General features: G+C 30.3%; 9 protein-coding genes across 9 annotated transcripts; 6 read left to right on the top strand and 3 right to left on the bottom strand.

Moving 5' to 3' along the window:
* Positions 1–1,982: 1,982 nt before the first annotated feature.
* BX663DRAFT_554748 (peptidyl-tRNA hydrolase-domain-containing protein) lies at positions 1,983–2,861 on the top strand (the record flags this gene model as incomplete). The annotated part of the gene is made up of 3 exons (XM_051531559.1): positions 1,983–2,003; positions 2,075–2,312; positions 2,395–2,861. The coding sequence occupies 3 exons, from the start codon at positions 1,983–1,985 to the stop codon at positions 2,859–2,861; spliced, it is 726 nt and encodes a 241-aa protein (XP_051379545.1).
* A 1,611-nt stretch (positions 2,862–4,472) lies between these two features.
* BX663DRAFT_183375 (uncharacterized protein) lies at positions 4,473–6,240 on the top strand. The gene is made up of 3 exons (XM_051521691.1): positions 4,473–5,006; positions 5,086–5,227; positions 5,307–6,240. The coding sequence occupies exons 1-3, from the start codon at positions 4,806–4,808 to the stop codon at positions 6,023–6,025; spliced, it is 1,062 nt and encodes a 353-aa protein (XP_051379544.1). The 5' UTR covers positions 4,473–4,805; the 3' UTR covers positions 6,026–6,240.
* A 474-nt stretch (positions 6,241–6,714) lies between these two features.
* On the top strand, positions 6,715–9,009 carry BX663DRAFT_520453 (T-complex protein 1 subunit gamma). The gene is made up of 8 exons (XM_051529118.1): positions 6,715–6,797; positions 6,871–6,932; positions 7,012–7,222; positions 7,309–7,619; positions 7,672–7,954; positions 8,007–8,644; positions 8,706–8,795; positions 8,865–9,009. The coding sequence occupies exons 1-8, from the start codon at positions 6,773–6,775 to the stop codon at positions 8,880–8,882; spliced, it is 1,638 nt and encodes a 545-aa protein (XP_051379543.1). The 5' UTR covers positions 6,715–6,772; the 3' UTR covers positions 8,883–9,009.
* Positions 9,010–9,086: 77 nt separating this feature from the next.
* Positions 9,087–11,503, bottom strand: BX663DRAFT_520449 (OPT oligopeptide transporter protein-domain-containing protein). The gene is made up of 2 exons (XM_051529117.1): positions 11,239–11,503; positions 9,087–11,117 (listed from the first exon to the last, which is right to left on the bottom strand). The coding sequence occupies exons 1-2, from the start codon at positions 11,411–11,413 to the stop codon at positions 9,208–9,210; spliced, it is 2,085 nt and encodes a 694-aa protein (XP_051379542.1). The 5' UTR covers positions 11,414–11,503; the 3' UTR covers positions 9,087–9,207.
* Positions 11,504–14,190: 2,687 nt separating this feature from the next.
* BX663DRAFT_489014 (uncharacterized protein) lies at positions 14,191–14,618 on the top strand (the record flags this gene model as incomplete). The annotated part of the gene is made up of 2 exons (XM_051524861.1): positions 14,191–14,419; positions 14,512–14,618. The coding sequence occupies 2 exons, from the start codon at positions 14,191–14,193 to the stop codon at positions 14,616–14,618; spliced, it is 336 nt and encodes a 111-aa protein (XP_051379541.1).
* Positions 14,619–15,634: 1,016 nt separating this feature from the next.
* Positions 15,635–15,820, bottom strand: BX663DRAFT_418464 (uncharacterized protein; the record flags this gene model as incomplete). The annotated part of the gene is made up of 1 exon (XM_051522374.1): positions 15,635–15,820. A coding segment is annotated over one exon (186 nt), but the record flags the coding sequence as incomplete, so codon positions are not given.
* Positions 15,821–16,095: 275 nt separating this feature from the next.
* On the bottom strand, positions 16,096–17,377 carry BX663DRAFT_563725 (uncharacterized protein; the record flags this gene model as incomplete). The annotated part of the gene is made up of 4 exons (XM_051532024.1): positions 16,096–16,594; positions 16,817–16,919; positions 17,026–17,157; positions 17,371–17,377. The coding sequence occupies 4 exons, from the start codon at positions 17,375–17,377 to the stop codon at positions 16,363–16,365; spliced, it is 474 nt and encodes a 157-aa protein (XP_051379539.1). The 3' UTR covers positions 16,096–16,362.
* A 737-nt stretch (positions 17,378–18,114) lies between these two features.
* BX663DRAFT_520441 (uncharacterized protein) lies at positions 18,115–18,534 on the top strand. The gene has a single exon (XM_051529116.1). The coding sequence runs from the start codon at positions 18,199–18,201 to the stop codon at positions 18,367–18,369; it is 171 nt and encodes a 56-aa protein (XP_051379538.1). The 5' UTR covers positions 18,115–18,198; the 3' UTR covers positions 18,370–18,534.
* Positions 18,535–18,891: 357 nt separating this feature from the next.
* Positions 18,892–20,969, top strand: BX663DRAFT_520439 (DHHC palmitoyltransferase-domain-containing protein). Its single transcript, XM_051529115.1, has 6 exons — positions 18,892–19,209; positions 19,321–19,505; positions 19,600–19,701; positions 19,767–19,879; positions 19,949–20,122; positions 20,227–20,969. Exons 1-6 carry the CDS (start codon positions 18,913–18,915, stop codon positions 20,847–20,849), a joined length of 1,494 nt encoding a protein of 497 aa, XP_051379537.1. The 5' UTR covers positions 18,892–18,912; the 3' UTR covers positions 20,850–20,969.
* Positions 20,970–21,842: the final 873 nt, after the last annotated feature.

Here is a 21,842-nt window from a genome sequence, read left to right as displayed (position 1 = left end):
TAATTAGAAAATCACAGCTAAAACCTGGTTTTTTTTATTGATATTACTAATTTAACAATCCTGTTTGTTAATCCTTACCCCAACTTATAAAGATGATAATCAATACAGTACATAAACAACTACAAAGCACATTTAGTTAGTATTGAATCATCTTCTACAAGTCGTTATTACATAAAAGTTTTTTTTTTCATTTATAATTAATAATAAAAAAGGGGTAATGATCCAATTAGCCAGTAGCTTCTTTATATAATAAAAAAGACTACTGTTTCCAGAAGCAACCAATCGTGGAGGTTGATCATTATGTGCTTCCTTTCACAGTCATATTTAACGAGAGACGTGAAAACTCCAAATGAAAGATACTCTCGGGATTGAATATTTTAAGTGACCAATACATCCAAATAACTTCACTGGGGGATTTATTATTTAGAGTGACCATTATCCGGAGAATATCACTGACGATTTATTGTTTATAGTGACCAATATCCTCAGAATATCACTTTCATAAAGAAAGAAAAGAAAAAGAAAAGCAAAAATAAATTTTTTCTTCCCCTATTTATATTTTTTTTTTCACATAAACAAAAGGTTTCTAATAGGCACAATAATTTATTGTGGCTTATTGTTTTCTATTAGAAAGATTTAACGATATGACTCTGTTTACCTTTGTTACACTTTAGATGTAGATCATCATACATATTGAATGCCAAGCTCCTTTCTCCCCCTTTTTTTATTTATTTATTTATTTAAACGGAGCTTTTTCCCCCTCTGTTGCTGCTTATATAAATTTTGTCCATTTATAGACTTTAGTATAATTGACTCTATTCTTTGAGTATATAGAAGAGCATTAACAAGTAATATCTGAGAGTAGCTTGTATATATGTATACCTTTTTTTTATCTACAGTAGTGTTTGAAGTAAAAAAGTATTTATTTATCTCTTGAAGTTATTATAATTATTAGCTACCTCTTATCAAATTATAAATTATTTGCTGTAGGCTGTGATATCAGATTATCTTTTCTCAGTAAACAACTTATTCATTGAATAAATAAAGGGAAATGGAACAGTAGAGTAAATGCTAATTGTAACCAAAAGAGATATATACATTTATTCTTTGTGCTATTTTGTATCGTGCAGACAAATCTAGAGCTCTCTTTATTCTGAGGCGTAGAAAATGCATATAAGAAAATTAAAGACTATAAGTGATTCGTCAAATACTAACTATTTAAAGATAGTTAACTATCCCTTCATTTTTATTATTAAAGAGCATTTATATATAAATTCAAATATCATTATTTAACGTGTGCTTTGATGAGTTACAACACTATGAAAATAATTAAGAGTAACTTAGGTCCTGACATATACAACATGTATACGGTGATACAATATATGTTTATATATCCTTGTCACTTTAAAGATGTTCAAATCTATAGCTTGTTGATATCAGTTAAATATACAACTTTAGTCAGATTAAATCGTCTTGATGCGCTTAATGAAACCTATGTCTTATTAGAATAGAAACATCTCTTACTTACCTTCTTTCAAAGACATGAGCTATCACCCACCCTTTTTTTTTTTTTTGCTTTAAATTATGGCGTATTTAATCATTAGGACAGAACAAATTTTTGCATCTATATGAGATATAAAAAGTTAGGCTTTAAATAACTTTCAAAAGTCAAAAGGTACATGTCTTAAAAAAAATGTATACTCATTTGAATGTCTGTAAATAAATTAAAAAAAAAAAAGGAACATAGAAATATTGTGTCGTTCATATAATAAAAGTACCAAGGATTTTTATTTAGCAATCACTAAGTGATAACGAGATTTATATTATGTGAAGTGACATCATTGTTGGACAGCAAGATTTTTTGCCTTCACTTTTTGAAATGACTGTATTTTAAAAGTACTTATTGTTCCTTTCTTCTCCGCTTTTTATATTTTACCAATGTTAAAAAAAAAAAAGTTTTTTATTATTATTATTTTTAAAGTATGAATAATACTAAAATATTGGTAAATTTGAGAAAAATAAAAGAGATGCAGCTAGTCAATTTATATTTTAATAACATGTTACAATATAACAGCTTGTTGGTCTCGGTAATAAAACCTTACCGAACACAAGGCATAATGTAGGAATGATGGTACTTGATTCAATTGTAAAATCTTTGGATTTAACCTGGTCTCAGAACCGAAATTGGAAATCAGATACAACTGAAACGACGATCAAAGTTGAAAGAAAAGACGAAACAAGAGAATATCAAGTAACATTTTTAAAACCAAGAAAATTGATGAATGTTAGTGGTTCCTGTGTTGCTAAAGCAGGTATATTAAAGATCTTTAATCTTGAATCCACTTGAAATGATCGACTCATATTTTCTGTCTTTATTTTTCTCTTTTCGTTCAGTAAAAGACTTGGGTGTTTCTTTACAAAACTTGTACGTATTTCATGATGACATGCAACGTGATCTTGGAAAAGTAAATCTAAAAGAAGGTGGATCTGCTAATGGACATAATGGGATCAAATCTGTCATTGAAAATCTGAAGACACATGAGTTTAAACGTGTGCGAATAGGCATAGGTCGTCCACCAGCAGAAATTGATGATCGATCTTATGAAGTAGTAGCAGGATTTGTATTAGCTAAATTCACTCAAAATGAAATCGATAAATTAGAAGAAGTAGTGTATCCTATGTGGACCAAGGATCAAGGATTAGAATTATTATGTGATAAAGGTGAATTGATCAAGAAGCCTAAAATTAAAAATAAAAACAAGATAGTAGATCCTAGTAAATGGGAAAAGAACCAACAAAAAAAGCAAAATATAAATACAAAAGATAATGAAGCTGTAAAAGTGTCTGCAGTAAACCTTTAACAAACATGATATTACAAGAAAAAAAAATTAAAGTGTAGAAGAAAAAAAGAAAAAAGCCATATTATATGTCGCATTCTGTAGTACATTTAAACAATCATATTTTTAGTTCATAATGCAAAAAGATGAACTTTGTAAGCGTGTTAAGTGGAGGAACACACTCTTAGATGAAAATTATGTCAAACTAGATAATGATTATACAGTATATATATGTATGTATATTAACGAAGATTGAGCTATTACACCGCAAATAGGCTTTACTTGTTCTATATTATTATATGGAATGATTTTATTACACGAAACCAAAATGTATCATCATTAATTGCACTGCATAGAAGTCTACACAATAGCTAAAAACAGTAGACTTCTGTAGAGAAAGCTTTAGGATCAGGAAAGACACCTTCTTATCCTTCCTAGAATAGTAGATATGAATATATTTGGATAATGGCTATAAATGATCAAGGATATTTTACACGCTTGGTTGCTGCCTCATCCTCAATCCTCTATCAATCACAGTCTAATGGTACTGTTTGTCCAAATCTTCTCTCTATTCCTTTAACTGATATTTTTTCGACTTGCATGTCTTTAATTCTATACGATCATCCTTTTTTCTTAACAATTTGACTGAAAGATGCTCAACTCGTTGCTCTAAACACTTTTTTAGCTTATCATAATACTTTGACAATTAATTCTATACTATGATTTCTAATGATAAACTAAAGCTGCAGCCGTTATATCTATCGACTTTTCGGATAGTTATTATATGGTCGCCCTTCACCCTGTTCTTTTCATTCTGGTTAATTATTTAATAGATCTTAGTTCATTCACTATCTACATATATCCTGCATATTACGATAGCCTTGAATAGCTGACAATTCTCTTTCACTTTTATTCAATAACCTTCCTACAAAAAAAAAAAAAAAAAGACCTAAAGTCCTTTAACTCAGCATCCCCTTATTTTGTTCATTGATCATCTATGCTTCCTTTTGCAAGAAATAGATTTCCTGACTCATTCTTCTATTCTTTCTTCATTCTCCAACATTGGTTTCTTCTTAGCTGAGCGGCTAACGTAATTTACCTTTCCCTGAAACCATTTATTATTATTTTTACTAGATTTATGTATATATCAATTTTAGTCTTTCCTCTTTTATCTTTGTCTAAAAAGGCGTTTTAGTTTTTGTAAACTTTTTTAAATTGACTGAAGCAAATCAGCTTTTATAACTACGTGTTTATTAGTTTTTTTTTTTTTTTTTTTTTTTTTTTTTTTTAAAAAAAAAAAGGTGCTAAAATACATATTTAATCGTATGATATGCATTTATATTGTTTCTCTAAATTGCGCAATACTTTTCTTTGAAAAAGTAAAACATTATTTTAGTAAAAGGGTGTAAAAAGTACTATAAACTATTATCATACTACCCTTTTATATAGACTATATATCTATTGAATGTTTATATAATATTCATATGCTTGTGCTTAGCATTGTTTGCCCTATTACAATTGCATAACACCAGCTATTGGTCTTATGATAACATTAAATGTTTTAGAAAAAAGGTTTTATTTTATTTCATTTTCATTTTCATTTTCATTTTCAATTTTGTTTCTTTTTTTTTTTTTTTTTTTTTTTTTGAATGAATATGAATAAATTTGATATAACTATTTTTGGCGGCACTGGCTTAACTGGTAAACAAATTGTTAAGCATGTGTTTGAACTTTCTGTTGATAGACCCGAGTTTTATCCATCTGAATTTCGATGGGCTATTGCTGGTAGAAGCGCTGAAAAGCTTGAAGAGGTTGTGGATGAGTTTGCCAGTCGATTTCCTAAAGCTTCAATTAACAAACCGACCATCTTAATTGCTAATGTTCATCAAAAAGAACAATTAGATTCTATGACTAGTCAAAGTAAGGTTCTCATCAATGCTGTAGGGCCATTTCGTTTTATGGGTGAACATGTTGTTCAATCGTGTATTGAGAATGGTTGTAATTATGTTGATGTCACCGGTAAATATATATGCTCTATATTTGAATACATACGCTAAGATAAAATTGAATTTAGGTGAGCCTGAATTTATCGAACGTATGCAATATACATATCAAGATAAAGCTGTAGCTAACAATGTTACTATTGTTCATGCTTGTGGATTTGACAGTGTAAATAATAATAATAATACACGTATTTTTTTTTTTTTTTTTTTTTTTTTACTTGATATATTGATTGTATTGTTATAAGGTACCGACTGATATGGGCGTTGTATATACAAAAAATCTTTATACTCAGCATGGCTGGACTCCTACTCAAATTGAAATGTTTTTAAGACTTCATATTGGTGAAGCTGGTATGCGTGGAGGTTATGCGACATACGAATCTGCAGGTATGAATAAATACATGTATTCGCATAAAAATACATATATTCATATACATATATATATACATATATATATTTTTGCAAGTGCATGGATTTGGTTCAGCTGAACTTCTTAAAGAAATTCGTAAAGCATGCACTTTAAAAGAATTACCTTATCCTCAAGGACAAAAAATAGTGTTCCATAAAGGAGCAAGCCGTGATGATGAATTTGGCTATCGTGTTCCATTTGTATTTGCAGACCCTTCAGTTGTTCGTCTTTCTCAGAAAATCTTTTTAACTGGCTTGGCTAATACTGAGAAACAAAAGTCAGATGTAGGCGTTCCTCCACCTATTCAATTTGCTGCCTATTTATTATTGCCTTCACTCTGGGTGCTTATTTTGTACGTTATTTACGGTTTTATCTTTTCTTTCTTAGCTTCATATACATGGGGACGTACTCTTTTATTAAATCATCCCGAGTTGTTTTCACATGGCCTTTTCTCTAAAGAACATCCCACAAAAGCTCAATTAGACCAGTCTTCCTTTGAAATTATACTTCGCTCTAAAGGCTATGATCATGCTTTAACGCCAGGTTATAATGTTCCTCCTAATCGATGTATTAAAGTGGTTGTCCGTGGCCCTGAATCAGGATATGTTGCTACCCCTCGTATTGTTCTCCAATGTGCTATGGCAATCTTGAATAACAAAAATAAAGGATTTGTTCCTAATGGTGTCTTGACTCCTGCTACAGCTTTCTGGGAAACTGATTTAATTGAAAAGTTACGTTACGTTGGCATTACTTTTGACATTTCTAATTCGACGTAGTCGGCCTTCCCTCCTCACTCACCCTTTTTATTTTTCTTTTGTTTTTTTGTTTTTTTGTTTTTTTTTCCTCTTTAATCACAATCAAAGTGTAACAGGGGAGAGACAATATAATAATCATTCTAATTTATTAAAAGCAGTAAAGAAAGTTACAAGTTTTTATTAATCTAGAGCAATAAATTTGTAGTGGACACTATTTTGATTTGATATTATGGATATTGATGAAACATTCTTCAGACTTCATTGTCCTTCATTTAGTGATATCAAAAAAAAAAAAAGAAGGTAGGTTCCAACTTATTTATATACTTTTTCAAGGTATTTATGACTTTAAGTGAAAAAAAAAAAAATGATGTCGTACATTCCATTATAAATAACAAATGCAAGTCTAAATATTATTATTTAATTTATTTTTCAATCAAAAAAGAAATAGGCCTGTTGTATTCAGGTGCATAAGTAATGAATCGAATAAATAAAGCAATTGACTTTTGGAATTATTTCTTAGTGTCCTTATTATAGCACCCAAAAAGAGGATATGGCTGAGTTCATATTATTTTACTACTATAGATCCTACTCATACCTACCTGCCCCCCCTTTTTTTGTTGGCTGCTGGTAATGAAAAGAATGTCAAAGAAAAAAAAAAAAGTATATTTATTTATATGAGTGTAATTAACTTTTTTACGCGCTTGTCTTTCAAAAAAAAAAAAATTTTTTTATTTCCCATTTCTCCATCAATTTGAAAGAAGAACAAAGATGCAAGCACCAGTTCTTGTTATGAGTATGTTTTATATATAAACATGTAAAGCAAATTAGGAAATGTCATCTTAAAAAAAAAAAAAATTAACTATTAGATACTAATATGGAGCGTGAGTCTGGGCGTAAAGCTCAACTCTCAAATATTACTGCTGCTAAGGTATATAAATATATATGTATCATCAACGATTGATAGAAAGCAAAATGATTTATTAATAACAAAAAAAAAAAAACATTAGACTGTAGCTGATGTAATTCGCACTTGTCTTGGTCCTAGATCTATGCTCAAGATGTTACTTGATCCAATGGGTGGCATTTTGTTGACCAATGATGGTAATGCCATCTTGCGTGAAATTGAAGTTGATCATCCCGCTGCTAAAAGCATGATTGAGTTATCCAGAACACAAGATGAAGAAGTTGGTGATGGAACCACCAGTGTTATTATTCTTGGTAATTTTTTTTTTTTAGTTTTATAATGTAAACCACATTTCGATAGAAACAAACAAAAAAAAAACTAATCTATTATATCTACATAGCTGGTGAAGTACTTGCCGGTGCCTTGCCTCATATTCAGAATAACATTCACCCTATTGTTATTATTAGTGCTTTTAAAAAGGCACTTGAAGATGCTTTACAGATTGTAGAAGAAATTTCTAATCCTGTTGATGTTGACAATACAGATGAAATGATGGCACTTATCAAGTCTTCTATTGGCACAAAATTTGTTAGTACTTGGAGTGATTTAATGTGTAAACTTGCTTTAGATGCTGTTCGTTGTGTTGCTATTAAGGAAGAAGGTACTGGTAAAACTGAAGTTGATATTAAGAGATATGCTCGTGTTGAAAAGGTAAAAAAAAAAAAAGTGTCTATATGAATATATCTTTTAACATGACATATAGATCCCAGGGGGTGAAATTGAAGAATCACAAGTTTTGGATGGTATTATTTTAAATAAGGATGTAACTCATCCCAAGATGCGTCGTCGTATTGAAAATCCTAGAATTATTTTATTGGATTGCCCACTCGAATATAAGAAGGGTGAATCACAAACGAATATTGAAATCTCAAAGGAGGCTGATTGGAATCGTATTCTTCAAATTGAAGAAGAACAAGTAAAGGCTATGTGTGATAAGATTATTGCTTTGAAGCCTGATTTGGTCTTTACTGAAAAGGGTGTTTCTGGTAAATATATATACAAGTATATGTATAACATGTATTTAAAATTTCATTCTAGACCTTGCACAACATTATTTTGTAAAGGCAAATATTACAGCTATTCGTCGTGTTCGTAAAACAGATAATAATCGTATTGCTCGTGCAGTTGGAGCCACGATTGTGAATCGTGTTGATGATCTTCGTGAATCTGATGTAGGTACCAAGTGTGGTCTTTTCCATATTGATAAAATTGGAGATGAATACTTTACCTTTTTGACAAAATGTGAAGACCCTAAAGCTTGTTCTATTATTTTGCGTGGCCCCAGTAAAGATATCATTAATGAAGTTGAACGTAATCTTCAAGATGCTATGTGTGTTGCTCGTAATGTCTTCTTTAGTGCTAAATTAGCTCCTGGTGGTGGAGCTACAGAAATGGCTGTCTCTGTTAAGCTTGAAGAAAAGGCTAAATTAATTGAAGGTGTTGAGCAATGGCCTTATAAATCTGTTGCTGAAGCAATGGAAGTGATTCCTCGTACTCTTGTTCAAAACTGTGGTGGTAATGCTATCAAGACTTTAACACAATTAAGAGCTAAACATGCTGCAGGTGAACATTCATTTGGTATTGATGGAGAAGCTGGTAAAGTAGTGGATATGAAGGATTATGGTGTTTGGGAACCTACTGCTGTTAAGGTTCAAACTATTAAGACAGCTATTGAGGTAAATATATATACATATATATATATATATATATCAGGATTCTAAATATTTGTAAATATAGTCTGCATGCTTGTTATTACGTGTTGATGATATTGTATCTGGTCTTTCAAAGAATAAGGCACCAGCTCCTCAACAAGGTGGAGCACCAGAGGTGAGTTAAATATTCATTATTGCGTTAAAATAAATTTTATATATTCATTTGTGTATATAATATTAATAGATGATGGAACAGCAGTAATATAAAAAGACGTATAACAATAATATACAACATATACACAATTTTTTTTTTAAATATTATCTTTTTGTTTTACTAATACAATAAAAGAATTTGAAATACATTTTATAATTGTCACTTTTTCAATAAATTATTTATTTTTTAATATTAATCATGTACATAATGTATTATGTAGGAATAAATATATATTTTTTTATTTATTTATTACCGATTAATAGTAAAAGTAATTATCAAAATAGAGTATATATAGAATAGAAATACAATAGGGGGGTTATACTTTTATATACACAAATAGATGTATATGTATATTTATATCTATTTGTCTATATTAAGGACAGTTATCAAGGAGTCCTTCTATGCAGGAACCAGTATAAGGATAAGGGGCAACATTACTCAATTTGAAGACAGCTTGAACGATAGCGGAAATACCTTGGCCAGCGATCATACCACCAGCAGCACTATACATATAATTGTCATAAGCTTTATTATCAACACGTTTCCAAATCAGACCTGCAATCCAACCGATTAACATAGACAAGGGAACCTCAGGGCTCGTGTTGATCATAGCGATACCGATAGCGGAGACAGAAGGGAAGTAAGGATGATATTTCTTAGGAACCAAGAACTCACGAATAAAGGGAGCAATGACACCGACGACAGCAGCAATGATGGTAACGATAACACTAGCACGAGGAAGAGGTTCACCACCTCCTGTTAATAGGAGTGTGACATTATACCAAGCCTTCACCGCAACCATACCAAACTCACAGTTATCTTCAAATGTAGGGCTAATGACACAAGGATATGCTTCAGCGAAAAGAATGAAGAGACCTACAGCAATACCGATTGCAAAGAAGGAAGCAACGAATTGAGCCCAGAATTGGGAACGAGGGGAGGCACCTACTAATTGACCTGTCTTCAAATCGCCTACCATATCGACAGCCTGAGAGGCAGCAGAGGCAGAGATGTTACCAGCCATCAAGTTGTTCTTACGAAGTTGATCGACTGTGTGAGCGGGTATACCAGAAAAGACCAATTGAGACATTTTACCAATAGAACCAGTAGGGTTAATATCCGTTTCACCAGCGGCTTGAACACCAACAAAGGACAAGATAAAACCGAGAAGGACAGCTATAATGGATTCATAGACGGTCATACCAAAGTATTCACCCATAATAACACAAGTGAAAATGATAGAGATAAAAACGCCCGTGATCCACCACGATTGAGGTACTAATTGATTCGCCTGGAAGATTTCATCTTCATCCAAATCAGGATTCATTTGCTTCAATTCATGTTCAGAGAGCTTCCTTCCAACGATATATTTCTTTACAAAGTAATACCCCTTTTTACACCCATTATAAAGACCGACTGCGCCCCCTTTTACACCACGCCATAGGGTATCATAGCGGACAAAGAGTTCAGAGAATGAAGTCAAGACCATAAGAGCAATACCTGGCCATAAAAAGAAAGATTGAGTAGTTGGACCTTTACTGGTGATACCCATCGGTTGTACAAAATAACCTGAAGAGACTAAACAGGGACCGATGATACCATAAATAACGAGGGAAGAAATAAAGAAGGAAAGAACGGTTGAACCAGGCGTCATCAAGCCAGCACCATAGAAAGGGAAATCCCAACGGAAATTCCAACCCCAATTGGCATCAGCGCTCATAAGAGGGATATAATTAGCAGAATGACCGATCCACCAAAGGATATGAATTGTATCTAAGAATGGGATCCAATAAGAAATTAAAGACCAAATAAAGGAGATAGCAAACCAGATACCCATCCATATCGCTTTCTTCATTGCTTCCTTTTCACCCTCCACCGTACTATGAAGGGATAGGATGGTAGTAGCAGAGGCACGAGGGGTAGGGAAAGTCAAGTCCTGCTTGACTACGAAATGTTGACGAAGAGGAACAGCGAAAAAGAGACCATAGAAGGCTGCAGAGATAGTGAAAAGAAAGAGGGCAGCAGCATCTTCTTTAGGTGATCTCATTAAACCTAATTTGTACATGGCAGGGATACCCGATACAAAACCGGCCGAAAGACCGCCAGAGGTCGTTGCAGCTGATTGTGCTGTACAATTTTCTTTTGGGCCAAAGTAACCTCCACCCCAACGAGGGGGTAAAATACGAGATAAAGGTTTAATGATAGCAAAAGAGAAAATAGCGCCAAAAAGAGATGCACCAAAGGTCCAACCAATTTTTAACCCGAGATAAGTATTTGATGCAGCTATTATTTATCAGTAAAATAATAAAAGTCCACACAATATGTATTAAACTAGATTAGTAAGAAAAATAAAAATAAACACAATTTATAAAGTTTTTTCTTTTTCTTTTTCTTTTTTTTTTACCAACTAAACAGCCTAATAGAGAGCCGATAATACTTGCTCTCCATGTAAAATGATATTCTTCTATAGGATCCTGTGGAATAGTGAAATCATCCAATTTCACATCACTCTCGACAGTATTTAATTCATATTCTACTTTATCTTCATTATATGCTGGAGGTGTTTGTACTTCCTGCATATCTTTATACGCCTATTAATGACAGTATATATATATAAAAATTAAAAGATATATTTATTCAAAAAAAAAACGGTATTAATATTATTGACAATATGATTATACTTCTGTATTATATTTATTACCTTTATTTATTTATTTATTTTGATTTAACTATCGGAGGTAAAAATATGCCAATTGAATCATCAAATTTCTTTTCGCACAATGGTTCCTACTTTTCGCACGATCCACATTGACTTTCCCAATAAGGAAATTTAATCCAATTAAAGTATACAGGAGTTGTTTTTATCTATCAAACAGTAACTCAATAAAGCTGATGTGTGACTTTATAAGTGTATAATTATTTACACATTTAGACTTATTATTCATTTTAGTATAAGTTACTTGAATTAGAAGAATAATAAAATCTATCTTTGCTTTATGTATGCATTTCACAAATGGCACGCTATCTACCAAAAAAAAAGCTTTTGTTTTTTTTGTTTTGATTTTTTTTATAAAATAAGTGAAATATATTGTTTTATATAGCACATGACTCATTTTAAATGATTTGACAGTAATTTGTTACAGTTTAAAGGCCGAAACTTTAATTAGATGGTATGGATTTTTAATCTACTTTTGGTACAAGAACTGAGATTTAAAATTTGGCAGGTATTTTCGATATTTTTTCTTTTACAATGATTAACGACTACTGCATTGTATATAATAAGTAGATTTGAAAAAAAAAAAAAAAAAAAATTGTTGACAAGATAAGCTGAAAATATAAATTACTAATTTGATTCAAATACCTGAAAGAGACTGGAGAAACAAAATAAAATAAAATTGGCCCTGAACAAAGTCGCTGAAAAAAAAAAAAAAAGATATTATATTCTCCTTACTTAAGAAAAAAAAATCGTCTAGATAAAGACTATTAGGTTATATCTTGTTGTGCTATTGCATCGTATTAAATCGTAACTGTTTAGATTGTGTTAGACATTTTGAATGATACTAGAATAGATGCATCTATAATGGATTCAAGTTTGAAACAAGGATTTTAATAATACTGTCCTTTGTTTTATAAGAGTACAAATCGTTTCGTCTTAAAGTGTATTCTGATCAGATATGATATGTATATATGGCATGAAGACTATACGTTTCATGTGTTGTCCAATATAACTGCAATTATTGGAAGTGTATGAAAGAGCCTCATCTTTCTTTCTTTATTACAAAAGGAAAAAAAAATAACTATATGTAATAGGTATTTGTTAATTGGAAGACCTTGAAAGCCAACTCTAGTCGCCTTTATTTAGATTTAATTTCTGATCTGTATACACATAAACAATATATTTATCATCACTTTGGTATTTTTCATCATCTGAGCATTTACAACGTAAAGTCAGAATTGAATAAAGGATACTATTTAAAACAATATCATTTAGTTCATTTTTCCATTTAACTGCTTCTTAAAAATAATTGGGATGCAAATTATACGTTTCATGAATTACTCATTTTCACCAGAAGTTATTTCTAATAATATTGCGTATGAAAATTATACTTGGTACTGCCAACTTGCACATCAATCTCATGCTAAATAAATCAAAGCAGCTATTTTATTTATAGTGTACAAAAAAAAAAAAAAAAATAGATATCTTCAAAACACATCTTCCTATATAGAAAAAAAAATAGAACAGGAATAGGCATATTAAACATTCAATTGTTTTGGAAAGGACCCGCATTTATTCTTATTTACCCTTATGCTTAGTACAATCATAAATTATAGTCATGAATATGAAATAGAAAAAGGATATTCAGTTGTATACTATGTTTAAAAATCACAATTGAAGAGAAATGATAAGTATAAAGTACAAAATTATGAAGACTAATAATTGATCACACTTAAAAAAAAAAAGTGAAAGATTTAACTTATTTCAAGTGTTGAAACATTTAATAAATTCATACTTTTAGACAAATATTCAAATTAGCGTGACCATAATTTTAAGAATATCGATTTTATATTGATACTTAAAGAATAAGTATATAGAGAGCTGTGTTCGACTATAAATTCATTCTTCTATTGAGCTTCAAGGAGAATATAATACCCTTTTTTTTTCAGTGACTTTGTTCAGGGCCAATTTTATTTTATTTTGTTTCTCCAGTCTCTTTCAGGTATTTGAATCAAATTAGTAATTTATATTTTCAGCTTATCTTGTCAACAATTTTTTTTTTTTTTTTTTTTTCAAATCTACTTATTATATACAATGCAGTAGTCGTTAATCATTGTAAAAGAAAAAATATTTATCGTGAAAAAAACATATACTATATTTTATATAAAGTAGTAGTTTTGTTGTGGTTTACAGGTAAGAATATGATAAAATGTAATTAAGAAATAAAATAAAACAGATAGAAGAAGTACGTTGAGAGTTGTCAATAAGGTTTATAAAGATTAAAGATGAATTAATCTAATCCAGTTGTAAGGGTATTTATATATTTTGTGTATAAGAATGATGATAAATTATATCTGATGGCGCAACCATGGAAGAGAATAACAGTTTAATTAGAAATATTCATGTCTTTTGTTTACTTTGAGTAAAATCAATTATTACGCGTATTTTTATTATTCTTAGTTTACCCCAGTTTAACTTGTATAAAGTTATTTTTTATAAATTTACATTCAGCAGAACAGTAATAGAAGAAGATATATTTTTTGTTGTAGGATTTTATTAATTATTTTTTTTTATACAAATGTAAATATACTTGATATCTATGTGGTTAAAATTATTATAGACAGAGAACAAGCGATCTGTATGTTTTATTGTCAACCCTACAATGAGACAAACGTCTCTAAATTCTCAAAGTTGATTGACGATATGGAGAATATTGATATTTGCCATTCCTATGACATCGACGAGCCAATGCTCATTTGTCAGTTAAGAATAAATCAAAATTCAATCAAATTCAAGACATATATTAGCAGAGATGTGATTTCATCTGAGGCTGAACAGGAAGAACTGCATGAAAATAAGATACTTCTCAGTAAAGATCACAAAAAGAAAAAATCTGATATATATATATATATGTGTGTGTGTGTGTGTGTTAATACTTATAATTTTGTGTCTTTTATATAGCAACAGAACAACATATCGTTCAGTTTTTGAATACTTGCTTCCTCCCTTATGATCCCAATAATGAATCGAAAAGTCTAGCAATCGGTGATATATTTTCAGTACTATGACAATATACTGAAATATTCAAGGACAAGAGTGCCATTTGGTTTGGAAACTGGTGTTCAACCAAAAAGAAAAACACTCTGTCAGTAACACTACAACCTCTGTGAGACGCTTATCTGTCTTAAAAAAAAAGAATACTTTGGTAAGATAAGACAAATGTTAGATAAGAAAATTTAAGAAATTAATTTTCCAAAAAAAAAAAAAAAAAAAAAAAAAATAAAAAAACTATATAGTGAAAATGATTGAAAGAATAGTGTTCTTGTTGAATGACCATCAAACAGAGATTTGAACATTGAAGGAGCAGGGATTTACAATGATAGGCTATGCTAGAAAGTCGAAGGGTGATGAAGATGATGAAACTAGAACCAGGCTACTAAACCAAACCTCATGTATAAACGTTTGAAGGAGAGATCACTAGTTAATCGTGTTTTCATTCCTTATATTTCTCAAGCTAACGACCAGTTAACAAAAAGGGATTAAAAAAAAAGGAGTGAAATATATAAAAATCTGCATGCAGAAGGAGACACTCAGGGTAAGCAAATCAGTGACACTTGGTATATATCTAAATTAATAGATTACTTATTTTGACTATATAGACATGATAAAATTCATCACAAATACTGAGAAAGTTGTTTAGTCGCATTGAATTATGCTGGTTTGACAACAAACTGTAATGATCTGTATGAATTCCTAAAGTAAGCGGATAGTTACAAATCTATATGAAAGCAGAATAGCTCATTAACTATCTATTTTTTGCAATAGGCTGCATCCAAACCTAGAATTAATAATAATAGATAATATAGCAGCTGACAACAATGTATAGACATACAAAAGAAGTCAGGTGTTAAATGAAAGGGATACATTAAAGAAGTTTGAATGTAAGAGCAAGTCGGCTCAACGATCAAAATAAAAAGTTTATTATTTGTAATAAAAATTATTTATATAAATTGTTCTTTTTTTTTTCTAATCTATTAGCTTGATTGCTATCCTTACCCCTTTTGCAATCTTCCAGAAAAGCAGGATATTGATGGTATTTGAAGGACTTAGTGTGAAGGGTTTTGAGAGAAATAAGCATTGGCTCAGTGGGGTCATAGGAATAGCAGATTTCAATATTCTCCACGTTATCAATTAACTTGGAAAGTTTAGAGATATTTGATTCATTATAGGGCTGACAGTAAAACATACAGATTGCTTGTTCTCTACTGATAGTAATCATGATAGGAAAATAACGTTAAAGAAAAAGATGACAATAAGAAATAAACAGTCTACGTAAAAAAAAAAAAAAAAAAAAAAAAAAAAAAAAAAAAAGAAAACCCTTCACAATCTCTCCTTATTTAAACATATATCAAAGCATTTGACAGAATGAGAAACAAAGCCTTTGAAATCACTCAAATACAAACTATCGCATGCTTCACTAATTCTAGTCATTTGCGTTTCTTTTTTCAAAAATTTATTTCGCTTAACTTTAGTTTTGATAACTGACCAGAACTGCACAATTGGATTTAGTTCAGGAGAATATGGAGGAAGATATACGAATCTGTATCCTCGTGAATTGATATACTTACTCATGTCTGCTGAGTTGTGAATAGGAGCATTATCCATGACAAGGTAATGTTCCTTCATTTTGGGACACTTGTTCATTTAGTCAAGAGTAACCTTTACAAAGCTTAGATAATGGCCTGTCACTGTCACTATGCTATAACCATCAGGCGCACATTCAAGCTTTCTCTTTTTGATACGCTTTGGAACTCACAAGCTAACATTAATTAAGCCATTTGCAGATATTCCACCTAAAATCGATGATGCGTTTGCTTTCGTTGTAGGCACTGTAGCTATTGCAGGAGCGCTTTTCTTTGACCAAGCCATACCTCGTTTCAAATTAATGTGAAAAGCTGATTCATCAAGAAAAACACAATTTGTTGTGAAATCCAGGTCAGTTTGCTGCCACTTTTGGACCCAGTCATATCTTTCCTCACTGTTCCTTTCCACAGGATGAAGCTATGCTCGCTTAATTGACAGATTACACCGAGCTGTCATGAAGTTGTAATTAGTATTACAAGAAACATTGAGGCCTTCAAAGTTTTTTTTTGTTTCAAACTTTCCACCACTTCATTGACAACAGTAGAAGGGTTCTCATCAATATAATTTAAAAGAAACTGTTTATGCTCTTCCCCCCCCTCCAAGAATACAACGCCGATCTGACTTATTTTTCTTTTCAAAGATGCTTTCAGGACCCTCGTAATAACGTTTGACCCATCTTTGTGCTGCTCGGATATGAATACCTAATTGCCTTGCAGCAGCAGAAACTTTCAAGCATTTGATGAAAAATAAATGAAAAAAATTTAATCTTGTCTTTATCAGAGTAAATCGTATAGCATCGCTTGTTGCATAGTTTCATATCAATATCTTCACTATTCTTCTTATCCATCACTGGATGCATTACAGGGTTAGGTCTTTCCGAGGGTTTATCCATTAGAAACTGAGTACGAGAACTTATTGTTTCAATAGCGAATAGCTCCTCATTAATAACGTGCCCTTGTCCATCTTTATAAAAAAAAATTGTGTATTCATCTTCAATATCTGTAAAATAAGAAGTAAAATAGACACAGAAATTCGTTTCCCCCCCCCTTTATTTTAAGAAATTTAATTGGATAATTACTAAGTGACAACTAAAAATAAACGAGGTTCATGGCACGTGAGCACAACCTTATTTTTGAATTAATCGACATTATTGTTGGATGCACAATTTTTTTGCACACGACATTGAACTCAAAATCAGCGACTTCACTTTCTGAAATGACTGTAAATATGATATTCCAGCTAATTTTAATTGGAAAAGTTGTGCCTTTTTTCTTTTTTCTTTTCTTAGACAAACCGCCAAAAATAATCTAAACTCGAGACAAAAAAAAAAAAATCAAAAGCAGACATTTATTTTTGACTTGAGGCCAATTTCCATAAGCCTGACTGTACGATTGTTTGCATTATTCCGACCACCATATTTAATAGGTTTCATTTATTATGCTATATGATTGGTTAATCTCTTAAAAGATAAAAGAGTCGTAACTATCTATTTATAATATGTGACAACAGCAGCTGCTCGTGATTTATTTTTTTAGGAGAGGCGTAGTATATAATTCATTAACTGACTTTATAGAGAAACAAGATAAAACAAATTGGTATTACCAGGAATAGGCAAATTCGGAAATTATTATAACAATTACCCGTACCAAATGGATTTTTATTAAAAGATATATACAACAATATAAAACCCTTTAGAAGTATCCTTACTAATAGACTTTGTATAATTCATACCGAGAGATATTATATGTAATATTTATCTCACTTTTATATTATTTATGAATTGGATTATTTTACTATTAATGCTACTATTACATAGATTGATAATATTTCTTAGTATTTTTATTATTTACATTCATTTTTAACATATACTTTAGTTGAAACAAGCGAATTTTGAAAGATAAAAAAAAAAAAAAAAAAAAGCTGCATTTTAACTACTGGTTATAAATATATTGTTTCGTTTTATATATTGTTTTCTCTTTATATTAATTATATCATAAATCCACTATGAAAGAAGAGGTGACATTTTATTTTATCGCAACAATGAGTAATGAGTATTCTCCTTTTGGTATATATTTTACCATTTTGATTATTGGTATGCACTATTTTATAAAAGAGAAAAGAGTCTACAGCTATAATTTGGACTATTATATCACTTTAGTTTATATTCAGACATAATAGTTACTGCTGTCTATTTTACTTGTTCTAAGCCAGACAACTATTTTATATATATACTAAAATTCAATTTTTTTTTTTAATCCTCTGAAATATTTATTACCAAAGAAAGGTATTTTGTTGATATAGCATTATACCTATCTGTAGGTTATATGTCTTTTCTTCAAGAAATAAAATAAAGATAAAAGATGATAATTCTATATTATGGTGTAAATGTAGTTTTAAATAGGATCGTTACTATTATCGGTAGTTAGAATCATTGAGATAATATCTTCTCAAAAGCTTAAATGGCTATTTCTTTTGTGTGACTATTCACTTTACACAACTCGGAAAAAAAAAAAAAAAAAAAACAGTAGCTTATTTCCATCTTTACCCCTTATTCTATCAAATCACTTTCACACAATCCCTTTTATATTTTTATTATTATTATTATTATTATCTCCTTAAATAATAAGCAGATCTCTCTGCTTGTAAGCTTATTATTTGATCTTTTTTTTTTTTTTTCCTCTCCTTTCCTTTTTTTTTTTTTTTTTTTAGGGACTATTAATGGGCATATTTTCACTATTCAATATTAAACGTACCTCAGGTATCACATATGCTTGGGAAAGAAATGATTGGTATAGAAGGCATGGTTATCAAGTGCCTATCGATACATACCTAATCTTGCAATGGATCTGTTTAATCATGTTCGATGGTGTTTTTTTCTTTTTCTTGATTTATTTTACAACAACAAAATATGCTGATATTAATATAACAAACGACATGCCTATAAAAGACATTTATAAAAGCTGGATTGATTTAAATGTTCCATACGAGAATCCATTAACCTCTTGGAAGAGTATTATATCCTTTTTTTTTTATAAAAAAAAATAACCATTTATATATAAAATAAGATCATTATACATTTCATTGTCATTCTGGCATGAAAATATAACCTTAACTCAATGCCATTACATTATGTTCGGACTTACCACAATGGTAAAGATTCTCAGCATATGTACATCAATAATTGAAACAGAAGATCCAATTGTAGCTAATCAACGTACACATGTGAATCGAAGTCAATCTTATGTTAGAAGATACGGTATACCAGTTATAGATAGTGTTACCAGTATTTGCAATATATGCCGTATTAAAGTGTAAATAGACTAACAATGTATTTAAACTTGAAACATTTTAAAGCTCACTTAAAAAACACACATACATACATATATATATGTATACGTTTAATAGATCAAAAAGTACTCGACATTGTAAGGTGTGTAATAAATGTGTAGATCAAATGGATCATCACTGCAAATGGTTAAACTGCTGTATAGGAAAGAACAACTACAAGTGAGTTTTATTTATATACATGAATAAGATGGGAGATCCCTTTTTTTTTCTAACATGGTGAATAGGATATTCTTAACTCTAATCGTTTCTGCATTTCTTGCTTTATTATGGTATACATGTATAGCATTCCATGTTTTATGGACTTGCTTTTATGATAAACATATTTTTATAATTCATGGTAATGTAATAGAGAATGATGTATTGAAAGATAATATAAGTTAACGGCCTTTACATATTGCTTGCTTAGCATTCGAAGTATTTAATATAACGATAAAAGAGAAGCAACAGCAGTTTACATATGATTATAATAATTTAAACCAACTTTATTTACTCTGCATCTCAATTACAGTATTGATTACTCTAATAGCTTTTATTTCATTTGTTTCTATTACAAGACTCTTATTATTCCATATAAAGCTTGGTAAGTAAGATATATAAAAAGAGAGAGAGAGATAACAAAAAGAAAACAGATCATATTTGAAACTATATATAATTAATGCCTCATTCCACAAAATATATATTTAGCTAAGCTCAATTTAACAACGATTGAATATCTAACTTCTGCTATGTTAAATGACGCATACAAACATAACAATTTCTTTTCAGATGAGGAAGAAGAAGAAGAGGAGGAGGAGGAGGAGGAGGAGGATGAAATGTACGACTCAGACTCAGATTGTTATTTTGATTATTATAGCAATGGTGTAAGGAAAAGATCGTTCAGACATTATCATCATTGGAAGACGTATCGTCTCTATCTTTTGGTGACACGTAAATTGAGACGTACCTGGATTTTAATAGCACGTATCATGATCCCAGGCTATAGGTTAAAAAGAACAAGTTCCTGTTGTTCTGTATTGATAAGAAAAAGACCTTTATTAAAAAAGAACCAAGACATACATATTGAACATAATAAGAATGAAGACCTCTTTGCAATTAAAACGATACGACCCATTATTAGATTAAGTGAAGATGAAGATAATAAGATTAATTACAAAGATCATATGGGGTTAGATTTAACTGTTCTTGAAATGACGGAAGGAAACAAAGTGCTACGAACATCTAATATGAATAAAGCTGCAAGGCTTTTGGACATGTCTGAAGAAGAAGCCAAATTATATATGATGGAACAACAAGGACACAAAAAATAACCGTTATTCTCCATGACAATACTAAATGAAGATAATGCGTTTTATAACTATATAGACTGAATATAATGATAGCGCAAAATACCTCATTATTGTTATACCCTTATTTTTATTAAAAAAGAAAAAAAAATAAAAAATAAAATAAAATAAATAAATAAATAATAAATAAACAAATAAATAAAATATAACTCGATAAAGTGTTGATATTATTATTTTATTGTATAAATCCGGTTATAAAAAATATAAAGTTATTTAATCATACACAAATGGCTCAAAATAATAATAGTGTTTCGCTTCATGTGAAAAAAAAAAAAAAAAATGACTCTTGTCCTTGTTCCTTCTCTTGCTTGTTCTTTCCTTCTTCTCTTTTTCTCGCTCACTCGGGGGGGTTTGGGGGGAGGAGGGAAGGGAAGGGAAGGGAAGGGGAAAGTAGTTTGTATAAATATATGTATTATATATATAAATAGTTATCTTTTTCTTCTTTTTCTTCTTTCCTTTCTATTGCTTTATTTGTAATAAATAATAATTATTCACTAAAACCCAAAATAATAATAATATATATTGCTATACGCGTACATAAAAACATATATACATATACATATTAAAATTCTATTGCTAGAGTAGATATTATTACGAAACATGAATAACACTATATACAATGTATCGATTAAATTAGATAAAGAATCATTTATGTTGAATAGGCAACAAGCAGAGTCGAATCTATTTGGTAAAATCCAGTCATCTATAGTAACCTCATGGACATATATGCGATTAATTGGCGAAGAAAGGATGAATAAAGTAGTAAAGACGATTATAGATGATACTTATGTGATATCCGTTGATTCAAAAGATTGGCAGCTTGTAGATAAAAATACATATAATTTACCTTTTAATGTCCTTGTATCCAGTCATATACCTATCTCAGTTTCTATTCCTCCTTATTATTTTATGGATACCAAACTAACAGCACTAGACGACGAGCAGAAGAGCCATTTC

Source organism: Cokeromyces recurvatus, assembly GCF_025118155.1.
Source record: "Cokeromyces recurvatus strain NRRL 2243 chromosome Unknown BX663scaffold_29, whole genome shotgun sequence".
In the NCBI taxonomy this organism is placed as follows: Eukaryota; Fungi; Mucoromycota; class Mucoromycetes; order Mucorales; family Mucoraceae; genus Cokeromyces; species Cokeromyces recurvatus.
The sequence above is the reverse complement of the archived record's forward strand: the minus strand, read 5'-3'. Positions and strand labels throughout refer to the sequence as shown.

Coding starts and splice junctions, on each gene's coding strand:
- BX663DRAFT_183375 (XM_051521691.1), top strand. CDS start 4,806: ATGTTGTTCAATCGTGTATTGAGAATGGTTGTAATTATGTTGATGTCA. Junction 5,007..5,085: donor ATGCTTGTGGATTTGACAGT/GTAAATAATAAT, acceptor TATTGTTATAAG/GTACCGACTGATATGGGCGT. Junction 5,228..5,306: donor TGCGACATACGAATCTGCAG/GTATGAATAAAT, acceptor TATTTTTGCAAG/TGCATGGATTTGGTTCAGCT.
- BX663DRAFT_520453 (XM_051529118.1), top strand. CDS start 6,773: ATGCAAGCACCAGTTCTTGTTATGA. Junction 6,798..6,870: donor AGCACCAGTTCTTGTTATGA/GTATGTTTTATA, acceptor ATTAACTATTAG/ATACTAATATGGAGCGTGAG. Junction 6,933..7,011: donor CAAATATTACTGCTGCTAAG/GTATATAAATAT, acceptor AAAAAACATTAG/ACTGTAGCTGATGTAATTCG.
- BX663DRAFT_520449 (XM_051529117.1), bottom strand. CDS start 11,413: ATGCAGGAAGTACAAACACCTCCAGCATATAATGAAGATAAAGTAGAA. Junction 11,118..11,238: donor TCTATTAGGCTGTTTAGTTG/GTAAAAAAAAAA, acceptor GATAAATAATAG/CTGCATCAAATACTTATCTC.
- BX663DRAFT_520441 (XM_051529116.1), top strand. CDS start 18,199: ATGAAAGAAGAGGTGACATTTTATTTTATCGCAACAATGAGTAATGAG.
- BX663DRAFT_520439 (XM_051529115.1), top strand. CDS start 18,913: ATGGGCATATTTTCACTATTCAATATTAAACGTACCTCAGGTATCACA. Junction 19,506..19,599: donor AATATATGCCGTATTAAAGT/GTAAATAGACTA, acceptor TACGTTTAATAG/ATCAAAAAGTACTCGACATT. Junction 19,880..19,948: donor ACATATTTTTATAATTCATG/GTAATGTAATAG, acceptor TTGCTTGCTTAG/CATTCGAAGTATTTAATATA.